At 38.3% G+C, this 22,518-nt stretch overlaps 1 protein-coding gene across 1 annotated transcript in view; it reads left to right on the top strand.

Annotated features, from left to right (window-relative positions):
• The first annotated feature begins 2,323 nt into the window (after positions 1-2,323).
• The window catches only part of LOC130217002 (tetratricopeptide repeat protein 39B), a 36,026-nt gene continuing 15,831 nt past the window's right edge, over positions 2,324-22,518 (top strand). Inside the window, exons 1-7 of the mRNA XM_056448973.1 lie at positions 2,324-2,520; positions 15,952-15,986; positions 17,758-17,862; positions 18,555-18,686; positions 18,757-18,833; positions 19,504-19,571; positions 21,529-21,593. Coding sequence (XP_056304948.1) covers positions 2,476-2,520; positions 15,952-15,986; positions 17,758-17,862; positions 18,555-18,686; positions 18,757-18,833; positions 19,504-19,571; positions 21,529-21,593 — 527 coding nt within the window. The 5' untranslated portion in view covers positions 2,324-2,475. The remainder of the gene's footprint in view (positions 2,521-15,951; positions 15,987-17,757; positions 17,863-18,554; positions 18,687-18,756; positions 18,834-19,503; positions 19,572-21,528; positions 21,594-22,518) is intronic.

The raw sequence follows: 22,518 nt of genomic DNA, 5'->3' as shown, positions 1-22,518 counted from the left end.
AGTCTATATGTCTGTCTGTCTAGCTAGTAACAAAATGTTTTGTCTACCTATCTATCTGTCCGTCTATGTCTGTCTGTCTGTCTGTCTGTCTGTCTGTCTGTCTGTCTGTCTAGCTAGTAACAAAATGTTTTGTCTACCTATCTATCTGTCCGTCTGTCTGTCTATCTGTCTGTGTGTCTGTCTATCTAAATCTACCCGTGTCATCTGTCTGTCTGTCTATCTGTCCACCTATCTATCCGTGTAATCTGTCTGTCTACCTTTCTGTCTGTCTATCCATCTGTCTGTCCGTCTATCTGTCTCTATCTGTCTGTCTGTCTGTCTGTCTGTCTATCTATCCGTCTGTCTGTCTGTACGTCTGTCTGTCTATCTATACGTCTGTCTGTCTACCTATCTATCCGTATCTATCTGTCTACCTATCCATCTATCTGTCTGTCTACCTATCCGTCTATCTATTCGTCTATCTATCTGTCTGTCTATCTATTCGTCTATCTGTCTGTCTATCTATCTGTCGGTCTATCCATCCATTTATCTATCTGTCTGTCTATCTATCCGTCTATCTATTCGTCTATCTATCTGTCTGTCTATCTATCCGTCTATTCGTCTATCTATCTATCCGTCTGTCTGTCTATCCGTCTATCTATCCGTCTGTCTGTCTTTCTACCTATCTATCCGTCTATGTCTGTCTGTCTGTCTGTTTATCTATCTATCTATCTATCTGTCTGTTTATCTATCTATCTATCTATCTATCTATCTATCTATCTATCTATCTATCTATCCATCTGTCTATCTATCTATTTGTCTAGCTGTATTATTAGAAAGAGCTAATCAGACCTTTATAGATTATTATTATAAGATTTGATTATTTTTAGTATTTAAATATTAACATTTGACTAAAAATCCCTGCTTGATAAATCCAGGGATGCTTCAACTTTTCGAGAGCTCTCTTATATATTCAGCTTTTAATCACTGATAAAGAAGGCTACAAAGTGAACCCACAAAGCAAACGTTATATATAAGTGATGTTTCAGTTAGCAGTTCTGCTGTATTTGCATCTCATTTAAATGCAGCCTTGCTGAGCAGCAGAGGAGAATTCACTATAGATGTTTCTTTAAGCTATAGACATTATTTTGAGGTTTTACGATAAAAACAATTTCAATAATTCAAGTTTTTGCATTAATGTTTTTAATTTAAAGTTTTTCTTTTTTATACAGAAGTGTAAATATACTAAATGTAGGCCAGGTTTTGTATTGTTTAAATGACAATTGGATCTGTACTTGCCATTTCAGTCTCATAACAAGGCAATAAAAACTTCTAAAACACATGCTTTATTTAATATTCTGCATTCATTCATGTTATTTTTCCATGTGCCCTCTCTCTGCTTTTTTATTTTATTTTAATATTTTATTGTCTTTTCTGCTTTGTCACTTTCTCTTTGCCATACTGTTGTCATACTTTAAAATGTCATTCTCTTTTTGTAATATTTGCATTGTATTATATTTATTCTCCTGTTTAACGTCTTCAGTTTTACAAAATGAGCATGGACTCAACCTCTATATACTTTGCCAAAGTACTATTCACTGGATATATTTTATGAACAATTTTAAAATGAGCCTCTTGTGTTTTATTGGGAATGCAGTACTTATGAGGTAATAGCCAGGATTTTTCCAGTCTATTATGTCAATGAAGGATGCCCAGTTACATTTGCCCTCAGGAACATTATACTTTTATTTTGGAAAATTTGTCGAATATATTATTACATTTTTATAAATAGACTAATTTAATTTAAGTTCAGCTCTGGTTCTTTAACAACATTTACAATAAAAATTTAATGAGATTTTATAAGTTGAATTAGGCCTACAGGAATTGCTTTTTGCACAGCATTAAATTTTTTAAAAGGTAATGGAAAATTATTATTAGACATAAATTGTTCATTAAACAAGAAGTTGCCTTATCAAAAATTGAGAGATTCACAATTATATTTCTGTTAAACCACGTGGATAGAAAAATAGATTTATTTCTGATGCTAATATCAGAGTTGTTCCATAAAATGCACTTATGTGGTGAGAAATTGTGGGAATAAAACAATTTCCAGGAAAGAAGAACCTGCTGGTGAAATTTTGACAGTGCTATTGGCAATTTATTAGGTAGATAATTACATTTTAAAATAAAAGGAAGACCACCAATTTTTGTAAAAATATAATTTGGAATAAAAACCATCTAGAGTAGGGCAGAATCTAAATGATTTGTTTTTATTTTTTCCCTAACATGACGCTCCTCTAGTGGGCGTGTCCGCTCAGACCAAAACGCCACGCCCCCAGCGACACTCAGCGTCCTTTACCGGAGGCAGAAACGACCGAGTCCTCTGGGAAGAACCGCCTTCGACAGATCTGCAGGCGGAGGATACGACGGATCCAGATGTTTGACTGTTAACGGGAGCAGCCGTTCCGCGCCGATCTCAGGGAGTAACCGCGTAAAATGGCTCGTTTCGGCACCGGAGCGGACGGCGCGGAACCGGAGGAGGTGAGTGTCAGATTTCTGCCGTGTCTCCAAACATACCGACCTAGAAAGCGTCTTGTGGAAGTCTAGGTCACGATGCTGCGCTATTTAGGGAACTCGGAGAGTGTTGAGACACTGACGGGCTTTAACGTTAAATTCCTGTCAGACGCGGAAGTCGTTTATTTACGTTAAACTCGCGTGATTTAGACACACACGAACTCACAGCCACTGACGAATGCGCGTTTGCTTGTGTTGTTTGTATTAAACTCATCTTTCGCAGTGATTTAAACACACATGAGAGAATGTGCGTGTTCACTCAGGTGATCGTTGTTGCTAGGAGGTATACAGCTGCGGCCGGAAGTTAGCGATAATTATTTAAGAAATAAACGTCCATACCTAAACCTACCTTTGACCGTAATCTAAAAACAGTAGTTATAATGAGAAATATTGAATAAATGACCAATTAAATTGTATTTTACTAACGGCAACCCCTACCCCAACCCTAAAACTAACGTTACCCCTTCACAGTAATCTAAAAACTGTAGTTATAAGGAGAATTATGTATTAGAATGATCGTTAAATTGTATTTTGTTATCGTCTACACCTAAACCCAATCCTCACAGTAATGTGAAATTATAAATGATCGCTATACAGGGTCTCAAAAATGATGCTGTATTGCTGTGAGTATCCGCAGCTGTATCCTCTCTAGACTTTACCGGTGATCGTCTTTCATTGGCCGTACTTGTGCAACAGCGGCGGTGACGTCACAAAGGTCCCCGCATTCACGTGCAACTTTTTTCATAAGCCTTGAGGAAAAGTGCTGTGTGTGTGTGTGTTTGTGTGTAGTGTGTGTGAACTTTACCACAGTATTTGCATAAATATTTATGTGAGGTTTCACTGTACTTCTGTAATGTCACTGCGACGCCATGGTCCGCATCATAACTGGGCTTGTCTCCATGTTATATGTTTATTTTAATACCCTGGTTACCCGTTTCTGTTATAATTTTACCATGGTTACCATTGTACGTGATCTTTCTGTGGTATATGTTTGTGGCAGTAACGTGATCATTACTGAAACTGGTGTTTAGATATGATTTGTTCATGTTTACTATCATAACTAGTGTTTTAATATAGTTATAACACGGTTACCATTGCAAGATTTATTTATTTATTTATTTATTTATCTAATTATTTATTCATTTATTTATTATTGATTTATTATAATATTTATAGGTGTTCTGTGTTATAGCATGGTCACCATCATAACTGATATTCCTCCATGTTAGATGTTTATTTTATACCCTAGTTGCAGGTTACTGGCCCGTAGTCAGCCTGGTGAAAGTCGTGGTTATTTTTTTCTCAAAAAGTGAACCTTTTTGCAGTTATACGCCTCATTTTTTTATTTAATAATGAGATTTGAATACTGCATTTTAAGCTCTGTTTTTAACTGGATTAGCTTGTCGGATGGTCATCATAATCAATAATAAAGAAATGTGAAATAATATTTATTTTTAAAATACAAATTTATTTTGTCATATATCAGTAGAAAAAATAGTTTTAAATTAAACTGTAGCCAATTGGGATTTATTAGGCAAATAATAAACTAGCCAGTAACCAGGGCAGGCCCTGTAGATTTGGGGGCCCTAAGCAGAATAATTTTGGGGCCCTACCTTGCGCTAAATAGTGAAGTCTTGCCATTGCAAACCAGCCCACAATGATTATATTGCTTATTAAATACAATCGATGAAACAGAAAAGTAAAGCCTGATTGCTTTTATTTAATATCTGTCTGAATGACTTGGCCATTTTAAAACAGCACTGTTTCTGTCAACTAGCAGCTTCAAAAATGAAGAATTAAACTATCTTTAATAAAGGGACCAGTGATTTCTACTTTGTGTCCTTCTGGAGTGTTTAAAACATGTTTATTAATTTGGCAGATTGAAGATTGTATAAAAGATTCTAGGTTGAATTTTTATTTTAATAAATTCCAAATGTAAAAACCCTGCAATGAAAGACAGTGAACAATATTTAGGCAAAAGTGAAAATGCACTACTCCGTAATAAAATATACATTCTGAACTCATTAAAAACTCAGAAAACAACAACAAAACAATTAACAATAATGCAAAGATTGATTCACAAATAATAAATCCAATAAGCAATAAATATAATATATCATGTCTCCTTCCCTGATCCTTACATTAGAGATGCAGGGTCCAGAGCTTATATTAAACTATGAATAATTCAATTAGGACATAACGTTTATAAATATGTCTCAGGAAATATTACCAGTGTGCAAAATGTCAGTGAAAGACGCTTTCAGTTTCAGTAAACTGTGTTTTAGACTAAAAAACGGGTCTGTAAAAATATTTTATATGAATAGAGGACATTTATTAATCTGTAATTGCCTATTTTCAATAAATGTGCTACTAGATTATGTCTTTAACATCATCATTAGCTTAAAAGCGATGTTAAAATGATTTTGTTCTTGTCAGTTTTTCTAAGTCTGAAGGATAATGTAAGTTTCGCTTCATTTTCGCGGTCCAATTTACAAAATAAATCAGGTATACAATGGCAGGCAATAAAGCAAAGGCCATGGCTGTGTCTGCGCACGGGCTCGCGTTCTTGTGGAAACCAGTTGGTCTTGCAGGTTTCCTACACAGCAGTACTGGGAGAACAGTTTATAGTTTAGATAAACCACTCATGCTTATGGTACAGATTATAACCGCCATCATATGCATTTAACTTGACGCTCAAAAATGAAAGTTGTAGGCAGCAATTACATTATTTCACCAGTAGGTGGCGACAAGCAGCCATCAAAAAATGCCATTGAATAATTCTTCAACAATGATCATCCAGCAATGAAACATGAAGATTTATGAGTGAAGAACTGAATCATTTATTTAAGATGAAACTAAAATAAATATGGGTTATAAAAATGATAACGTTAGATTTTAGCGTTATCAGCAACAGCAGCAGTAACAATCAATTTTACTATTTATATTTATTCTGCTGATTATTTCTTTTTCTTTTTTCTTTTAAATGTTTTTAAATGTGTTTTTGTACTGAGTTGAAAGCAAATGACATTTCAGGGCTCGACAATAAAGACTGTCCGATGGCCCGGGGCCAGAGTGTGAGACGGTCGGGCCAGTGTACAGAATGGTAACTGCCTTATTGGGCCAGTGCTGCCTTGTCACAAAAGTTTGGCTGCGATTGTCTGTCAATTGCAGGCAAATACAATCTTAGGGTGCTTTCACACATAGATGCTTGTTTCGGAATCGGTCTCATTTCCCCGTTAGCGTGGTTCTTTTGGCATATGTGAATCCAGCAATCGCGCTCGGATCCGCGCCAAATCAATTAGTCCGAGATCTCCTGAATGAGGTGGTCTCTGCTTGATTGAGTGGATCGGTTGTAGTGAGAAAACAAAACAATCCAACAAACTAAAGAACCAGGCTATATCACAGTGTATGATTGTGTAATGGCCACAAATATGGCTGTATGAAGAGAGAATTGCGAACAGGGCGAGATGTCATTCCTACCGGCTGGCAAAACGTGCGTTTCATAATACGAAAGGGACAGCATGCTGAAATATTAGCCAGTGCTGTTTATCTGTCAGGAAAATTGACCGAAGTTACCATCCGATCATTTTTACATGTTTTAATCTTCTGATATGTTGTGTTAGGCCTGTTGTTTTGTTCATTTCTGCACAGAAACCTCGACAGAAAGCTCAACATTGACCTGCTTCATGATCTGACTGCAGTCTTCATCTGTTATTGCTCTCTATAATTGAAGCCTATAATGCATAATTCTAGCCAACGTGTTTTTAATGATTAATTCAATAGATATTTACAAAACTTGACAACTGAAATGAGGCTCTGTTTGAGAGAGTCTGACCTCTCTGATTTACTGTATATGGTGACGATGTATGTGGGTGTCAAAATTAAAGGGCACGTTTTCACTTATAAAATATTCCATACACAACTGGTCTAAAGTTTGGGGTCAGTATGATTAAATATGTTAAAATAAGCCTCTCCTGCTCACCAAGGCTGCATTTATTTGATCATAAATACAGTATAAATTGTAAAATAGTGAAATTTTATTGCACTATAAAATAACTGTTTATAAGTAGTTTATTCAGTTCCCCTTTATTTGTATAGCGCTTTTACAATGTAGATTGAGTCAAAGCAGCTTCACATAGAAGATCATAGTGAATTGAAACAGTGTCAGTCCAGTGTTTAAGCTCAGTTCAGTGTGGTTTAATAATCACTACTGAGAGTCCAAATACTGAAGAGCAAATCCAACGATGCGCAGCTCTACAGATCCCGAACCGTGCAAGCCAGTGGCGACAGCGGAGAGGAAAAAAAACTTCACTAATTGACCAAAGTGAAGGGAAAAAACCTCGGGAGATACCAGGCTCAGTTGGGCACGACCATTTCTCCTATGGCCAAACGTCTTGTGCAGAGCTGCAGTCAAGGCGCTGGAGAACGCTGGACCTCAGCGAAGACTCGTCTGTCCCTGGAGTGTCACAGGAATCAGTCTCATGTTCTCCACTCCTCCATGCTCTCCAGTTTATCATTTAATTTAATAATTTATTGCAGTGATTTTAAAGATGAATTATCAGCTTCATTACTCCAGTCTTCAGAGTCACATGATCCTTCAGAAATTACTCTAATATTAATATTAATAATAATAATAATTATTATTATTATTATTAATGGTAATAGTAATAAAATTAATAATGTCTGGAGTAATCATTTTATTTGAAACTTCATACAATAAGAAAGCAGCTATTTAAAATATTAATAAATATTTAACAATTTAATGTTTATGTTTTACATTTAATAAATGTAGCCATAATGAACTGAATAATTTTCCTTTAAAAAAAACATGAAAAAATTAATAAAACTGACCTCAAACTTTTCACCGGTACCGTAAATGTGCATATATATATTTATATATATATATAAATTATCAGTTGTATTAAAAAATGTTATGCTGAATAAAAAGGGTGGGTATTACGATTATGTTTGGCCTTCGAAACATTATTTTAAATGCTCTATATGGCTAAGAAATGGCTATTAACTTCTTTTTTTTTTTCTTTTTTTTTTTGGTGGGGCCAGTCAAAATTGTAGCAGGGCAAGTAAAAATCTGAACCACGGGCCTGATCGGGCCAGTATAAAAAAATCCTTATCATTGAACACTACATTTGTCTCCTCACCTTTTTGGCTGATCTGAAAAATAATCTGATCCGTGACTAAAAAACCCATAATGTGATCTGAAGCGTGAGATTTGTGATCCGTTACACCACTAGCTGTTACCATAATCATGACTGATTTTTCCATAAATATATAGAGACAGTTATAACTGCTGTTCTCATTTACATGTGTTTTTATTATTATTCTTTGTGCTTTTGTGCATCATACTGGCTCAGTGGTTAGCACTGTGGCCTCAAAAAGATTACCAGCAGGGTCAGTTGGTGTTTCTGTGTGGAGTTTGCATGTTCTCCCCGTGTTGGTGTGGGTTTCCTCTGGGTGCTCCGGTTTCCCCCACAGTCCAAACACATGCGCTATAGGGGAATTGATCAACTAAATTAGCCGTAGTGTATGAGTGTGTGTGTGAATGAGTGTCTATGGGTGTTCTCAGTACTGGGTTGTAGCTGGAAGGGCATCCGCTGTGTAAAACATATGCTGGAATAGTTGGCGGTTCATTCTGCTGTGGTGACCCCTGATGAACAAAGGGACTAAGCCGTAAAGAATGAATGTTTTTGCTTGAATATTTATTTCTCTGTGTTTTATGAGAGCAGCAGCACTATGATGATCATCAGAACTCTGTGTGTGTTGTGTGTGTGTTGTGTGTGTGTTGTGTGACCGTCTGTCAGAGCAGGTGCTTTTTATTTATTTGCTGATGTCGTCACACAACGGAAGCGTTTCCGTGGCAACCAGGTGCTTCAGATCTCTGCGTGGATTGGGAAGCTCTTGTCTGGGATGCACACACACACGCACACACTTGAGATATTCAGATGAAATGCTTTTAAACTGTGTGTGTGTGTGTGTCTGTGTGTAAGCAAGCTCTTATGCAGAAACACACACACTCTGGAAACCGCACAGAACACTCGAGATTCTATGATGAAAGGCTTTTAAAGTGTGTGTGTGAGCGTGTGTGTGAATGTGCTTGTGTGTGTGTGTAAGCTTTTATCCAGAAACACACACACTGTAATCTGCACAGAACACTCAATATTCTCTAATTGAGAGCATTTAAAGTGTGTGTGTGTGTGTGTGTGTGTGTGTGTGTGTGTGTGTGTGTGTGTGTGTGTGTGTGTGTGTGTGTGTGTGTGTGTGTGTGTGAGAGAGAGAGAGAATGAGAGCCTGTGTTTGTATGGGTGGGCATTATTGAGTGTGTTTGTGTGTGTGTGCTTGTTTGTGTGTGATTGTGGTGTGTGTGTTTGCTTGTGTATGCAATTTTGTTTGTGTGTGTTTGAGTGAGTGTATGTGTGCTTTAGAGTGTGTGCCAGAGTGTGTTTTAGTGTGTGCGTGTTGGCATATTAGTGTGTGTGTGTGTGTGTGTGTGTGTGTGTCTTTCTCAATAAGAGCTTGCACACTAACATGCGTGCACACTCTCACACACACACACACACACACACACACACACTCACACTCACATCTAAACACACCCATAAAAGCACAGGCTTACACACACACCAACACACTCTCGAAACCACACAGAACACACTCCTCAATCCTCAGATGAAAGGCTTTTAAAGCGTGTGTGTGTGTGTGTGTGTGTGCGCGTGTGCGTGTGTGTGCGTGTGCGTGTGCGCGTGCGCGCGTGTGTGTGTGTGTGAGAGTTTGTGTGGCTCTCAGCATGACATGATGTTTATTTATTGATGAACCCCCAGAGGCAGCGTGTGTGTGTGTGTGTGTGTGTGTGTGTGTGTGTGTGTGTGTGTGTGTGTGTGTGTGTGTGTGTGTGTGTGTGTGTGTGTGTGTGTGTGTGTGTGTGGATCCAGTTACTCACTCTGACCTTGTGTTTTTTCCACTGCAGATTGTGTGTTGAGGATCAGACACAGATATTACAGCATGTTGACTGAGAAGTGTGTGAGAGAGTGAGTTTATGCATGAGTGTGTGTTTGTGTGTGTGTGAATGTGAGCCAGTGATCTGTAGCTTAAAGAGTGTAATCCACTTATGCTATTAAAACACTCCACTACACTCCACACACACACTCCACTACACACACACGCTGGTTGATTAGTGTGCTGATCTGCTCAACACAATGCGAGTGTTTGTGTGTGTGTGTGTGTGTGTGTGTGTGTGTTCTGCAGCAGAGATGGATCCTGCACAGTGAGCGCGTGAGGAACCGTCAGCTGTTCTGCGGTCTTTGACTCCATGTTTTTCTGACTGAATGTTTCCTCCGTGTCTGATCGTCTGTCATGATCTCTCTGTGTGAGACACACACACACACACACAAACACACACACACACACACACATTTCACTTTCACAACCGAGATGTGAAGGTGATGAAGATGGTGAAACAGCCCCTTCTGCATTAGTCTGACAGATGCGGTGTGCATATACAGGTGAAGGCAGAATCATTCACCCTCCTGTGTGTTTCCCCAAGTGCTGCTTAACAGAACGAGAGGGGTCTGGATGCAGACCTGGTGCAGTGCAATCTGAGCTGCATCCAATGCTTTTTAATAAGCTCACCTAACCCCACCCCTCATAGTGACGTCGCTATAGCTCCATTGAGTGCATTGTGTGTGACATTGCATCGCTGAGTGACCGCACACACACACCTTTAATAGACAGCAATGGCAATTGAATATTTAGCTACACCAATAGAAGAAGCTGTATTAATAATATTGTGGTTGAAAAAGGAATGTGGATAAATGTATTAATAGGGACTGTATAGTGAGTGTGTGTGTAAATAGTAATGCATTTTCTTCATTTTATTAATTAATTTATTAATCTTTATTATTTTAGACATGGCATATAATGAATGCTGTACCATAAAAGTCTGTATAATAATTCTGACTTCAACTATATATATATATTTATTTATTTATTTTTACAACTATATATATATATATATATATATTTATTTATTTTTACAACTCTATATATATATATATGTGTGTTTTTAAATTAATATTTATTAGTAGGATAAATTTATTATTTATTTATAAGAGTAATTAATTAAATGAAATAAAACCACATGATTTCATTTACCAGAAAGAAAAATATAACATTACACTGAATTCATAATTTTTTTGTGCCACCCCAAGATCTGGTGTGGCCTCTTCTGGCCACCCCTAAGAAAGATTTTCTGGAGGCGCCACTGTTCACCTGGCTCCACATCACGCACCTCCGCTGACCTCCCAATGATCCCGCATGGATGAATCATAAAGATGTCTGGACAGTTGTACCTGTTTCAGATGAAAGTGATTTATATTGAGCTCAAATGAGATGTGGTGCCGAACCGTTTGCTGGAGTCTCATAATGTTGTGTGCTCCGCCAGCCGAAATCATGTCACACGCACCCAAAGCGAACCTCTGCAAAAACAGCCATGATGTCACATTCGCCGTGCGCTTCACTAGCGGACGCATCGAGTATAAATTACCTTAAGAAATATGTTTCTTGATTGTCTACAGAACAAACCACTTGCCTAATTACCCTAACTTTACCCTAATTAACCTAATTAAGCCTTTAAATGTGACTTTAAGCTGAATACTAGTGTCTTGAAGAATATCTAGTCTAACATTACAACCCCAAATCAAAAAAAGTAATGGAGAACACTTATATAAAAAAAGGAAAGTAGTGATTTCCAAATGTAAGTTGACTTGTATTTCATTGTAGACAATATGAACACAAAATGTTTGATGTTTTGTCTGACCAGCTTCATTTCATTTGTAAATATACATCCTTACCTGTCATTCAGACCTGCAACACAAAGTCAGCAGCAGTTTAGGGCTAGTAAACTGGTAAAGTAATGATGTGATGTGACACAGGTGATGTCGACAGGTGATTGGGATTATGATCTGCTACAAAAGCAGCATCAAGAAAGGTCTAGTCCTTTAGACCTAGAGAAAATGATTGAAATGTGTAAACACAATGTTCCTCAGAGAAAGAGAGGGGGACGTTTGGATATTTCACCATCAGCAGTGCAGAACATCATTAAAAGATTCAAGGAGTTTCAGTGTGTAAAGGACAAGAGTGCAAGCCTAAGCTGAACAACTGTGACCTCCGATCCTACAGGGGGCGCTGCATCAAGAATCCTCGTTCATCTAGAAGCCAGATCAGCACTTGGGCTCAGCACTACTTCGGCCAAACCCTTGTCAAGTACCACAATATGGAGTTACATCCACAAACGCCAGAGAAAACTGTACTGTGCCGAAAAGAAGCCCTATGTTAACAGTGTCCAGAAGCGCTTCTCTGGGCTGGGAGGCATCTGGGATGGAGGATCACACAGTGGAAACATGTACTGTGCTCGGATGAATCAGTGTTTCAGGTGTTTTTGGGGAGAAATGGACGTCGTGTGCTCCGGACCAAAGAAGAAAAGGAGCATCCAGACTGTTACCAGCAACAAGTCTAAAACCCAGGGTCTGTCATGGTGTGGGGTTGTGGCAGTGCCCTTGGCTAAAGTAACACGCTTCTGTGATGCTCCATTAATGCTGAACAGCACCGAGAGATTCTGGAGCTCAATATGCTGCCGCCTTCTCCAGGGACGCCCATTCAGAGTTCAACAAGACAATGCAGAAACACATTCTGCACACATTACTGAGTCCTGCTGCGGAGGAAGAGGAGACAGGTACTGGACTGGCCTGCCTACAGTCCCGACCTGTCTCCAATAGAGAATGTGAAGCACAAAATGCGACCATGAACAGTCCCTAAACATCTTTAAGTGTTGTGAAAAGGAACGGCGGCATTACAGAGTGGGAAATGCTTTACTGATACGACTCTTTCTGATTTGGGCTTGTATGTACTGTCAAGTCTTTATTTCTATAGCGCTTTTTACAGTAACACACACACACACCTTTCCCATAGACACACCACAGTTGTTTGTGAAGACGCTGAAAGGATGTTCTGGTTTACCAGCATTCTGGCTAGAGTCTGCCTGTGTTTTAATGTGTGAAACCGCACACTCTCACACACACCCTCACCTTCACACACACCCGCTTTTCAGTCTTCACATGGAGAGCATTCATAAAGATCTGTTGCAACACATCCACACTCATTCATACCTTTGTTCACTGTGTGTAATTGTGTGTGTGTGTGCGTGTGTGTTTGTGTGTGCGTGTGTGTGCGTGTGTGTGTGTGTGTGTTTGTGTATGTTTTAATTTTTTATGTCTGTGTGTGTGTATGTGTGTTTTTGTCTGTGTGTGCGTGTTTGTTTGGTTTTTTTTTTGTCTCGGTGTGTGTGTTTGTGTGTGTGTGTGTTTTTTTTTTGGCTATGTTTGTTTTTCTGTCTGTGTGTGTGTTTGTGTGTTTGTGTGGATGCCTGTTTGTGTGTGTGTGTACAGTATGTGTTTGTGTTTTTATGTCTATGTGTGTGTAAGGAATTTGTTTGTTTGTGTGATGTTGGTGTATGCGTGTTTGTTGTGTTTGTTATGTCTGTGTTTGTGTGCACATGTAAGAGTGTATGTGTGTGCGCATGTTTATTGTGTTTGTTTTTATGTCTGTGTTTGTGTTTGCGTTCACATGTGAGTTAGTATGTTTGTGTGTAGGGCTTTTGTGTGTGTGCGGTGTGTGTGTACAGTATGTATTTGTGTTTTTGTTTTTATGTCTATGTGTGTAGGGAATTTGCGTGTGTGTGTGTGTGTGTGTGTGTGTGTGTGCGCGATGTTGTGTTTGCTTTTATGTCTGTGTGTATGTTATGTCTGTGTGTGTTTGTGTGTGTGTGTGTGTGTGTGTGCGTGTGTGTGTGTGTGTTTGTTATGTCTGTGTGTGTGTTTGTGTTCACATGTGAGTTAGTATGTTTGTGTGTAGGGCTTTTGTGTGTGTGCGGTGTGTGTGTACAGTATGTATTTGTGTTTTTGTTTTTATGTCTATGTGTGTAGGGAATTTGCGTGTGTGTGTGTGTGTGTGTGTGTGTGTGTGCGCGATGTTGTGTTTGCTTTTATGTCTGTGTGTATGTTATGTCTGTGTGTGTGTGTGTGTGTGTGTGTGTGTGTGTGTGTGTGTGTGTGTGTGTGTGTGTGTGTGTGTGTTTGTTATGTCTGTGTGTCTGTTTGTGTTCACATGTGAGTTAGTATGTTTGTGTGTAGGGCTTTTGTGTGTGTGTGTACAGCATGTATTTGTGTTTTTGTTTTTATGTCTGTGTGTAGGGAATTTGTGTGTGTGTGTGTGTGTGTGTGTTTGTGTTCACATGTGAGCGAGTATGTTTGTGTGAACAGGATGTGTTTGTGTTATGTCTATGTGTGTAGGGAATTTGTTTGTGTGTGTTTTTGTTGTGTTTGTTTTTATGTCTGTGTGTTTGTTATGTCTGTGTGTGTGTTTGTGTGCGCACATAAGTTTGTATGTTTGTGTGTAGGGTTTTTTGTGTGTATAGTATGTGTTTTTTGTTCATGTCTGTGTTTGTGTGTAAGGAGTTTGTTTGTGTCTGTTACTTCGTGTGTGTGTGTGTGTGTGTGTGTGTGTGTGTGTGTGTGTGTGTGTGTGTGTGTGTGTGTGTGTGTGTGTGTGTGTGTGTGTGCGTGCTGAGCTGTGCAGTCACTGGGTTTGTTCTTTCCCTTTGCTCTTTGACAGATGTAGTTAAATATTGATGAGAGTAAACCTCACTCTATCTCTCTCACACACACACACACACACACACACACACACACACACACACCCTCTCCATCAGACTGCATTATGAGGGAGTGTGTGCATTAAGAGTGTTTATGGCAGGATGACTGACGCCTGATATGAAGCGTCCACATCATCATTCACTGACTGCAGCAGAGGAAACGGCTCTGTTCACTTCAGTTCAGCTGCATTTGAAGAACAGCTTATTGTCTGTATTTCATCTGCTGTTGTTTTTAATCTAGTGCTTTAGTACATCAGTGAGTTTTAGGTTTAGTGTGTGGAGTCTCATATCCAGCTCAAATACCTGAACTCGGCTTGTAATAAGAGAATTCATTCCTCATTCCTCCTCATTATTATCATCTATCATTGTCATATTCTCACTCAAACTCATCATTACGCTGCTCTCTGGAATACTTCATTTCACGGTATTACAAAAATGTGAGAAATCTTGTTTTCCTCCAGTCTTCTCACACTTCCTTTAAGTTGGCCTTTCCATAGTTGTGTGTGTGTGTGTGTGTGTGTGTGTGTGTGTGTGTATATATATATATATATATATATATATATATATACATACATGCATGTGTATATTCACCGGCCACTTTATTAGGTACACCTGTCCAACTGTTCGTTAATGCAAATGTCTAATCAGCCAATCACATGGCAGCAGCTCAATGTATTTAGGCATGTAGACATGGTCAAGACGATCTGCTGCAGGTCAAAGTGAGCATCAGAATGGGGAAGAAAGGGGATTTAAGAGACTTTGAACTTGGCATGGTTGTTGCTGCCAGACGGGCTGATCTGAGTATTTCAGAAACTGCTGATCTACTGGGATTTTCACGCACAACCATCTCTAGGGTTTACAGAGAATGGTCCGACAAAGAGGAAATATCCAGTGAGCGGCAGTTCTGTGGGCGCAAATGCCTTGTTGATGCCAGAGGTCAGAGGAGAATGGCCAGACTCTCTTTGGGATGTGGTGGAACGGCAGATTGGCATCATGGATGTGCAGCCGACAAATCTGCAGCAACTGTGTGATGCTATCATGTCAATATGGAGCAAAATCTTTGAGGAATATTTCCAGTAGCTTGTTGAATCTCTGACATGAAGGATTAAAGCAGTTCTGAAGACAAAAGAAGGTCTGACCCGGTACTAGTAAGGTGTACCTAATAAAGAGAATGAGACATTTCTCAAATTCTCATGATGGATTATATTATATGGAGACATGATGTAAATACTGAAAGCATCAGGTTTGTGTCACAGACTGTCTCTAAATTGAGTTGCGTAACTGCACATCTATAAATAGATCATAGACCAACTCCCATGACCCCAAACACACACAGCAGAATTGACAGTGAAGCTGACTTTGACTTCATAGTAGCTTTTTGCTGCGAATATATATATATATATATATATATATATATATATATATATATATATATATATATATATATATATATATATATATATATATATATATTACCAGCATATATAGAGTGAATGTGAAATAAACAGCGCTTTATTGTTTCTGGCTAGTCTAACAGTATTCAAGTACAGAGATTGAACATATTTAATAATATCTTTATCTTTTAATCTTTAATAAATAATCTAATCCTATTTGATGATGTAATAATGTGAATATTCAGAGGTTATTATGCTCATCATCTGCTCTGTCTGTTTCAGGACTGTTTCGAAGACGCCTTCGATCGCATCCCAGTGTGAGTATCTGAGCTGAGGGAATAAAACACACCCAGGAAATATCTGCTTTATTCTTATTTAGAAATGAAATCTACAAAAACTAATTCAGGATCGAGTCTGTACAGAACAGGAACATAATAAATATGCAAGTATGATTTTATATATTTGTACAAAGACCAACACAAATAAAAACATCATGAGAAAATTAACTAATTTCAAATAAATAAGTTATAAGTCATCTAAGTTAAGTGATGAACATAACCTACTGGAAGACGTGTGAGGTTTTTATATATTTATGTCAGCTTGCAATTTTTTTGTTATTTAATAAATAGATAGCTTAAAGAAGTCAGTTTCAATTAAGAAATTTGATTACATTTTTGCTGTACAATATAAAAAATGTATATAGTTTTTATATTGTAATTTATATATTGTTCATTTTTATTTTATTTATATAATGTTCATTTATTAGTTTGCCTCAGGAAAATAACAAATAATATATTTTAAGCTGAACTATTGTTTCATTGATGAGGATTTATTTAAATAATTATGCAAATCTTTGGGATTAAACGTAGCAGATTCTAAATGGTGTTTTATAGTATGTGTGTATATATTTTATCTTATTTCTACTGCTAAACAACAGTAAAAGTTTTCACTTTACAAACATCTTTGAGGAATAGAGAGGAGGAGTCTTAAAGGAGCTGGCAGCAGAACTGTTAGCTTAGCTTAGCATAGATAATTGAATCGGATTAGACCATTAGCATTATCATTTAAAAATGACCAAACAGTTGAGTAACACCAAATAATGTGATCATATTGTGTTAAATATGTTTGTTATTTATTATGTTAATTATGTTTGAGTTATTTTATTATATTTTTCACTTTTATTGGAATGTATATAAAGTTTTTGAACATTTTTATTTTGTTTTTGTAATTTTTTTATTACTATTTTATATATATATATATATATATAATTATTTTATTATTATTATTTTTTAAATTATTATTATTTTTTTATGGCTCTGTTGGGATACGCTGGGTGTTGTTTAGTTACTAATAGTTTCTTCTTCATTAATTTTACAGCAGCAAGTTGATTATCCTTGATTATTACGCCGGAATAAGAGTGTAGTTCAGCCATATTGACACAGAAAATAGCGACTTTTAATTTTCCATCAGTCTCAGTACATGATATAACTACAGAAGAGTCAAGCTTTAAATAGAAAAATAATCCAGACTCTTTGGTCATTTTTGAGATGCTAATGGTCTAATCCAATTCATTGATCTATGCTAAGCTAAGCTAACAGTGCTCCCGTCGGCTCCTTTAAGACTCCTCCTCTCTGTTCCTCAGTGATGTTTGGGAAGAGGTTTTATCCGAAAACGCTTAGTTTAAACATTTACTGTTGTTTAGCAGTAAAAGCGAGATAAAAGCAGTAATAAAGATAGTGATGGTGAGATAAATGTTTTCTGAATACAGGCACGGATCACCTGTCTGCTTAATGGATGAAATCAGTCTAATACTCTAAGAAAGAAGTCTAATAGCATGTATGTGTATTTGTGCATATGTGTTTGTTTGCATTTGTGTTTATGTGTTTATGTGTGCGTGTGTGTGTGTGTGTGTGTGTGTGTGTGTGTGTGTGTGTGTGTGCATGTATGTGCATGCATGTTTGTGCAAATGTGTGTTTGTTGGTGTGTGCATATGTGTTTACAAATGTGTGGGTGCGTGTGAATATGTGTGCATATGTATGTGTGTGTGTTTGTGCATGTGTATGTTTGTGCGTGCATGTGTGTGTTCAGGGCGTCGAAGATGGACTTGCGTACGTCTATAGAGGAGTGCACCATGGCCCTGAACCTCGTCCTCAACAACAAGTTCTCTGAAGCCCTCGACCTCCTCAAGCCCTGGTATAACACACACACACACACACACACACACACACACACGCACACACACACACACACACACACACACACACACACACACACACACACACACACACACACACACACACACACACACACACACACATCAGCCAAATATTACTCCAATAATCAGATTAATATACAGCTAAAGACTAACATATTCACTCTTCTGGCAAATTTGACTTGTTCAAATATTTCCCAGATGATGTTTCTCAGATTGAGGAATTTCTCACAGTATTTCCTCTAATATTATTTCTTCTGGAGAAAGTCTTATTTGTTTTATTTCGGCTAGAATAAAAGCAGTTTTTAATAGTTTTAAACTCATTTTAAGGTCAATATTATTAGCCCCCTTCAGCAATATTAGTGTTGGATTGTCTCCAGAATAAACCACTGTTATACAATGACTTGCCTAATTACCCTAACTTTACCCTAATTACCCTAGTGAAGCCTTTAAATGTGACTTTAAGCTGAATACTAGTGTCTTGAAGAATATCTAGTCTAATATTATTTACTGTCATCATGACAAAGAGAAAAGAAATCAGTTATTAGAGATGAGTTATGTTTAGAAAAATCTCTGTTAAACAGCACAACACAGTTAACACAGACTGTAATGTGTGGTTTAATGCATGCATGTGTGTGTGTGTGTGTGTGTGTGTGTGTGTGTGCACGCGCAGGTCGAAGGACAGCATGTATCACGCTCTGGGCTACAGCAGTATTCTGGTCATGCAGGCCGCAATGACATTCGAGCACAAAGACATTCAGACCGGGATGGCCACCATTAAAGACGCCTTACAGACCTGCCAGAGGTGCGGAGACGACATCACATGATCATCTTAACATCTGCACATCTCAACACATCTGTCCGTCTGTCTGCAGGTTCAGGAAACGAAACTCCGTGGTGGAGTCCATTTCCAGCCTGATGTCCAAACAGTCTGCGGACAGCCTGAAAGAGGGTAAACACACACAAACACACATTATACAGACTCTGACTCTGTTTAAACCTGCTATCAAAGTATTAGTACACACACACACACACACACACACACACACACACACACACACATGCATATGCACATACACGCACGCACACATATATATGTACAAACGCGCATATGCATGCACACAGACACAAACATATGCACAAACATGCATATGTGCACACTCGCATACGCGCACACACATACATATGCACAAACACGCATTTGCACACACACACACACACACACCCATACATACATGGACACATACACGCATATGTGGACACATACATATGTGGACACATATGCAAATGCATGCACACACAGGCATACACTTACATTTGCATAAACATGCATATGCACAGACACACATACACACACACACACTCACACACACCATTTACAATAGCAAAAAGTGGAGTAAAGAGACAGATTAACCCTCAGCGGGATGTGTTTCCCTCAATCACTGAACTGATACACCAACATGCTTCTTACTAGCAGGTGTATACAGGGCTAAATGTGTTTGTGTAGGGCTAACACTTGTGTGTGTGTGTGTGTGTGTGTGTGTGTGTGTGCGTGCGTGCGTGTGTTTGTGTGTATATGCATGTGTGTGTTCATATATGTGTATTTGTGTGCGCTTTTGTAGAGGAGATGCATGCTGAGATCTGCTACGCTGAGAGTTTGCTGCAGAAAGCCACACTAACATTCGTCCAGGTCAGTCAAACAAACGCTTCACTTCCTGTCCAAACACTGCAGAAGAGATTATGTTCTTTCAGATGATGATGATGATGATGATGATGATGATATATGTTTTTTAAAGAGCCCCTATTATGGGTTTTTGAGAATGATCTTCATGTAGTGTGTAACACAGCTCTGAGTGAAGTGAAATATCCAGCTGAAGGTTAAATCTGAGAGCGCACCGTGTTTAAAACAATTGATTCATCAATAAAGGGTTGACTCCTAGAGCTTCAAATGAATCATCTTGATAACGAATCTTTAGCCATTTCGGCGTGACGTCGATACGAAACTTAAGCCCCGCCCAATTGCTGCACATGCAGACCCGGGAGAATTGAAATCTGCAGTCCCGCCCACTAGCACTGTAGAAAGGAGCAGAGGAAGACAATCAGTGTAGCAGATCCCGGCTGAATCAGGTCATGTAGAAAGTTACCCAAAGATGACACTGAAGAGTCAGGGGTTGAGGTTTATTTTTGCCCAAATCCCTCAGCTATAGCCCTCATTTTTCTGACGAGTGCTTCAGTAATCTGTTCACTTTACAATGAGGGATTCATCGGCCGTTTGTTAAAGGAAGGATCAGAAAAGACTATTGATGTGTGTCTAGACTATTGACTTTGTCAGAGCTCGACTGGAACTTCAATGGATCAGTTTCTTCCTCTATTTCACAAGTGTAAGTGCGATTTAAAATGGCTGCCTCCTTGATTTCTCTAGTTTGCACATTATTATGTATTTAATTATGTTTTGTTACTTGTAACCGCTTGTACTGTCACTGGTTAACTGTTTATATTCTCGTATTGTGTCTGAAGCCATGTTGAAAATGTGACGCGTGCTACTTTGTTTACGGATTTAAATGCGTTTGTGAGCTCGCGATCCTCTGCCGTTTGTCATTGCTATAGCCACCATCAGCTGTTCCTACACACGTGCAGCGGTCAAGGTTCAGAATAGTTCAGCTTTTGCTGCTGTGTGGATTAATACTGAATGTGTGACATGGTTAGGAATAGAGCAATATGCTGGTGCTTTAATCCACTCCTGCATTGGGCTCACACATACACTTGCCAACATTTGTCCCTGAAAATCTGGGAGACCGGGGAAGTTAGGTTCGGGGGTGAGATGTCTGAATAACACTGTTGAGAACCGGGTAATGTGTACTATGGTGTTATTAACTACGATGAAGCGTGTTTCGGGCAGCCACTGCGATCAGATCCTATAACAATGTTGGCGACTCGGGGGTTTCACAGACTGTACCAAAATGCTGAGGACCTAGGGGGTGGTTGAAATTATGGGAGTTTTCCAGGATAATAAAACAAAATGGGTGGGTGGCTGGAGATGGCTCTGAAATACGGGAGACTCCTGGGAAAATAGGAGTGTTGGCAGGTATGCTCACACGTACACTCTGCACTCTGACTGCTTCAATATTGTTGATATGCATTGCTGGACATTCACTCTGTCTCGTGCTGAACGCAGTCGACCGATCGCAACAGGCTGTCAACGGTCCAATCAGTGCAGATTAGCTTCGCTAAGGAGGGGTTTGGGAACAAATGAATCGCTGAACGAATCATATGGGAGTCTCTGGGAGAATCAGGTAAAAATAAATACAGATTATAAGACCATGAAGGTGTTTTTGATCCTGCATGCAGATCAGCCTGTTGTTGGAGACCCTTACAACCTAAATATGACCCTTTTTAATGTGTAATAGGGGCTCTTTAAATCTTCTGAAGCAAATGCTTGTTAACCTAGGTATATTGATGTTTGTTTACTAGAAAACTTGGAAGAGCATCACTTTTAAAAATGTTAAATAATGATAAAGAAGTGAGAAGTGTGAACACAGAAAACCTTAAAATGACCACAGTAATCAATAAAGATTATTGCATTAATTTAAGGAGAGAGATTAAATCAGAGGCTCATTCTCATCCTCACTGTGTTCTGTTCATTTCAGGATGAGAACATGATCAGTTTTATTAAAGGAGGAATCAAAATACGCACAAGTTATCAAATCTACAAGTGAGTCTCAATCAAATAGGATTATATTAATGTCTGTAAAGCTTATGTTTATACTGTAAAATCATTATACATAATTATGAACATTTTAAATATTGAAAATTATATAGTATATTATATTTATTGTATTTTAACATGGTGATATTCTGTATTGTGGAGTTCAGTACAAATATATACCATATAAATTAAATATATACACACACTACCTGACAAAAGTCTTGTGGTGGATCCCATTTGTCAGAGCAACAGATAATAACTCGACTTCTAGTTGATCATTTGGAAAAGTGGCAGAAGGTGGATCATCACAATTACTGCAGATCACCTACTGGAACCGGCATGGATTCTCACAGTAATCAGTCAAGTTTGGTAAAGGAAAAATCATGGTTTAGGGTTACATTCAGTATGGGGGATCTGCAGAGTGGATGATCAACACCAACAGCCTGAGGTATTAAGACATTTGTGCTGCCCACTACATTACAAACCACAGGAGAGGGCAAATTCTCCAGCAGGATAGCGCTCCTTCTCATACTTCAGCCTCCACTTCAAAGCTCCTAAAAGCAAAGAAGGTCAAGGTGCTCCAGGATTGGCCAGCCCAGTCACCAGACATAAACATTATTGAGCATGTCTGGGGTAAGATGGAGGAGGAATTGAGGATGAACCCAAAGAATCTCGATGAACTCTGGGAGTCCTGCAAGAATATGAAGCTAATAATATGCTAAAACAATCTGAATTTGAATTGTTCATTTTAATTATTGACAATTGTAATTTAATCAGATTTTTTATATGCTGTTAAAATTGCTTTGAATTTGAAATTCTTAACTTAAATATTGAACATCTGAAATTTAAGACCACTGATTTTTTCAAGGCTGAATGTTTTTTATTTTCAAACTTCAGATTTTTTATGTTCTGAATTTCTAAACTGCAGATA

Source organism: Danio aesculapii, chromosome 23 (assembly GCF_903798145.1).
Source record: "Danio aesculapii chromosome 23, fDanAes4.1, whole genome shotgun sequence".
Taxonomy (NCBI): Eukaryota; Metazoa; Chordata; class Actinopteri; order Cypriniformes; family Danionidae; genus Danio; species Danio aesculapii.
This window is presented reverse-complemented; position numbering and strand designations above follow the sequence as displayed.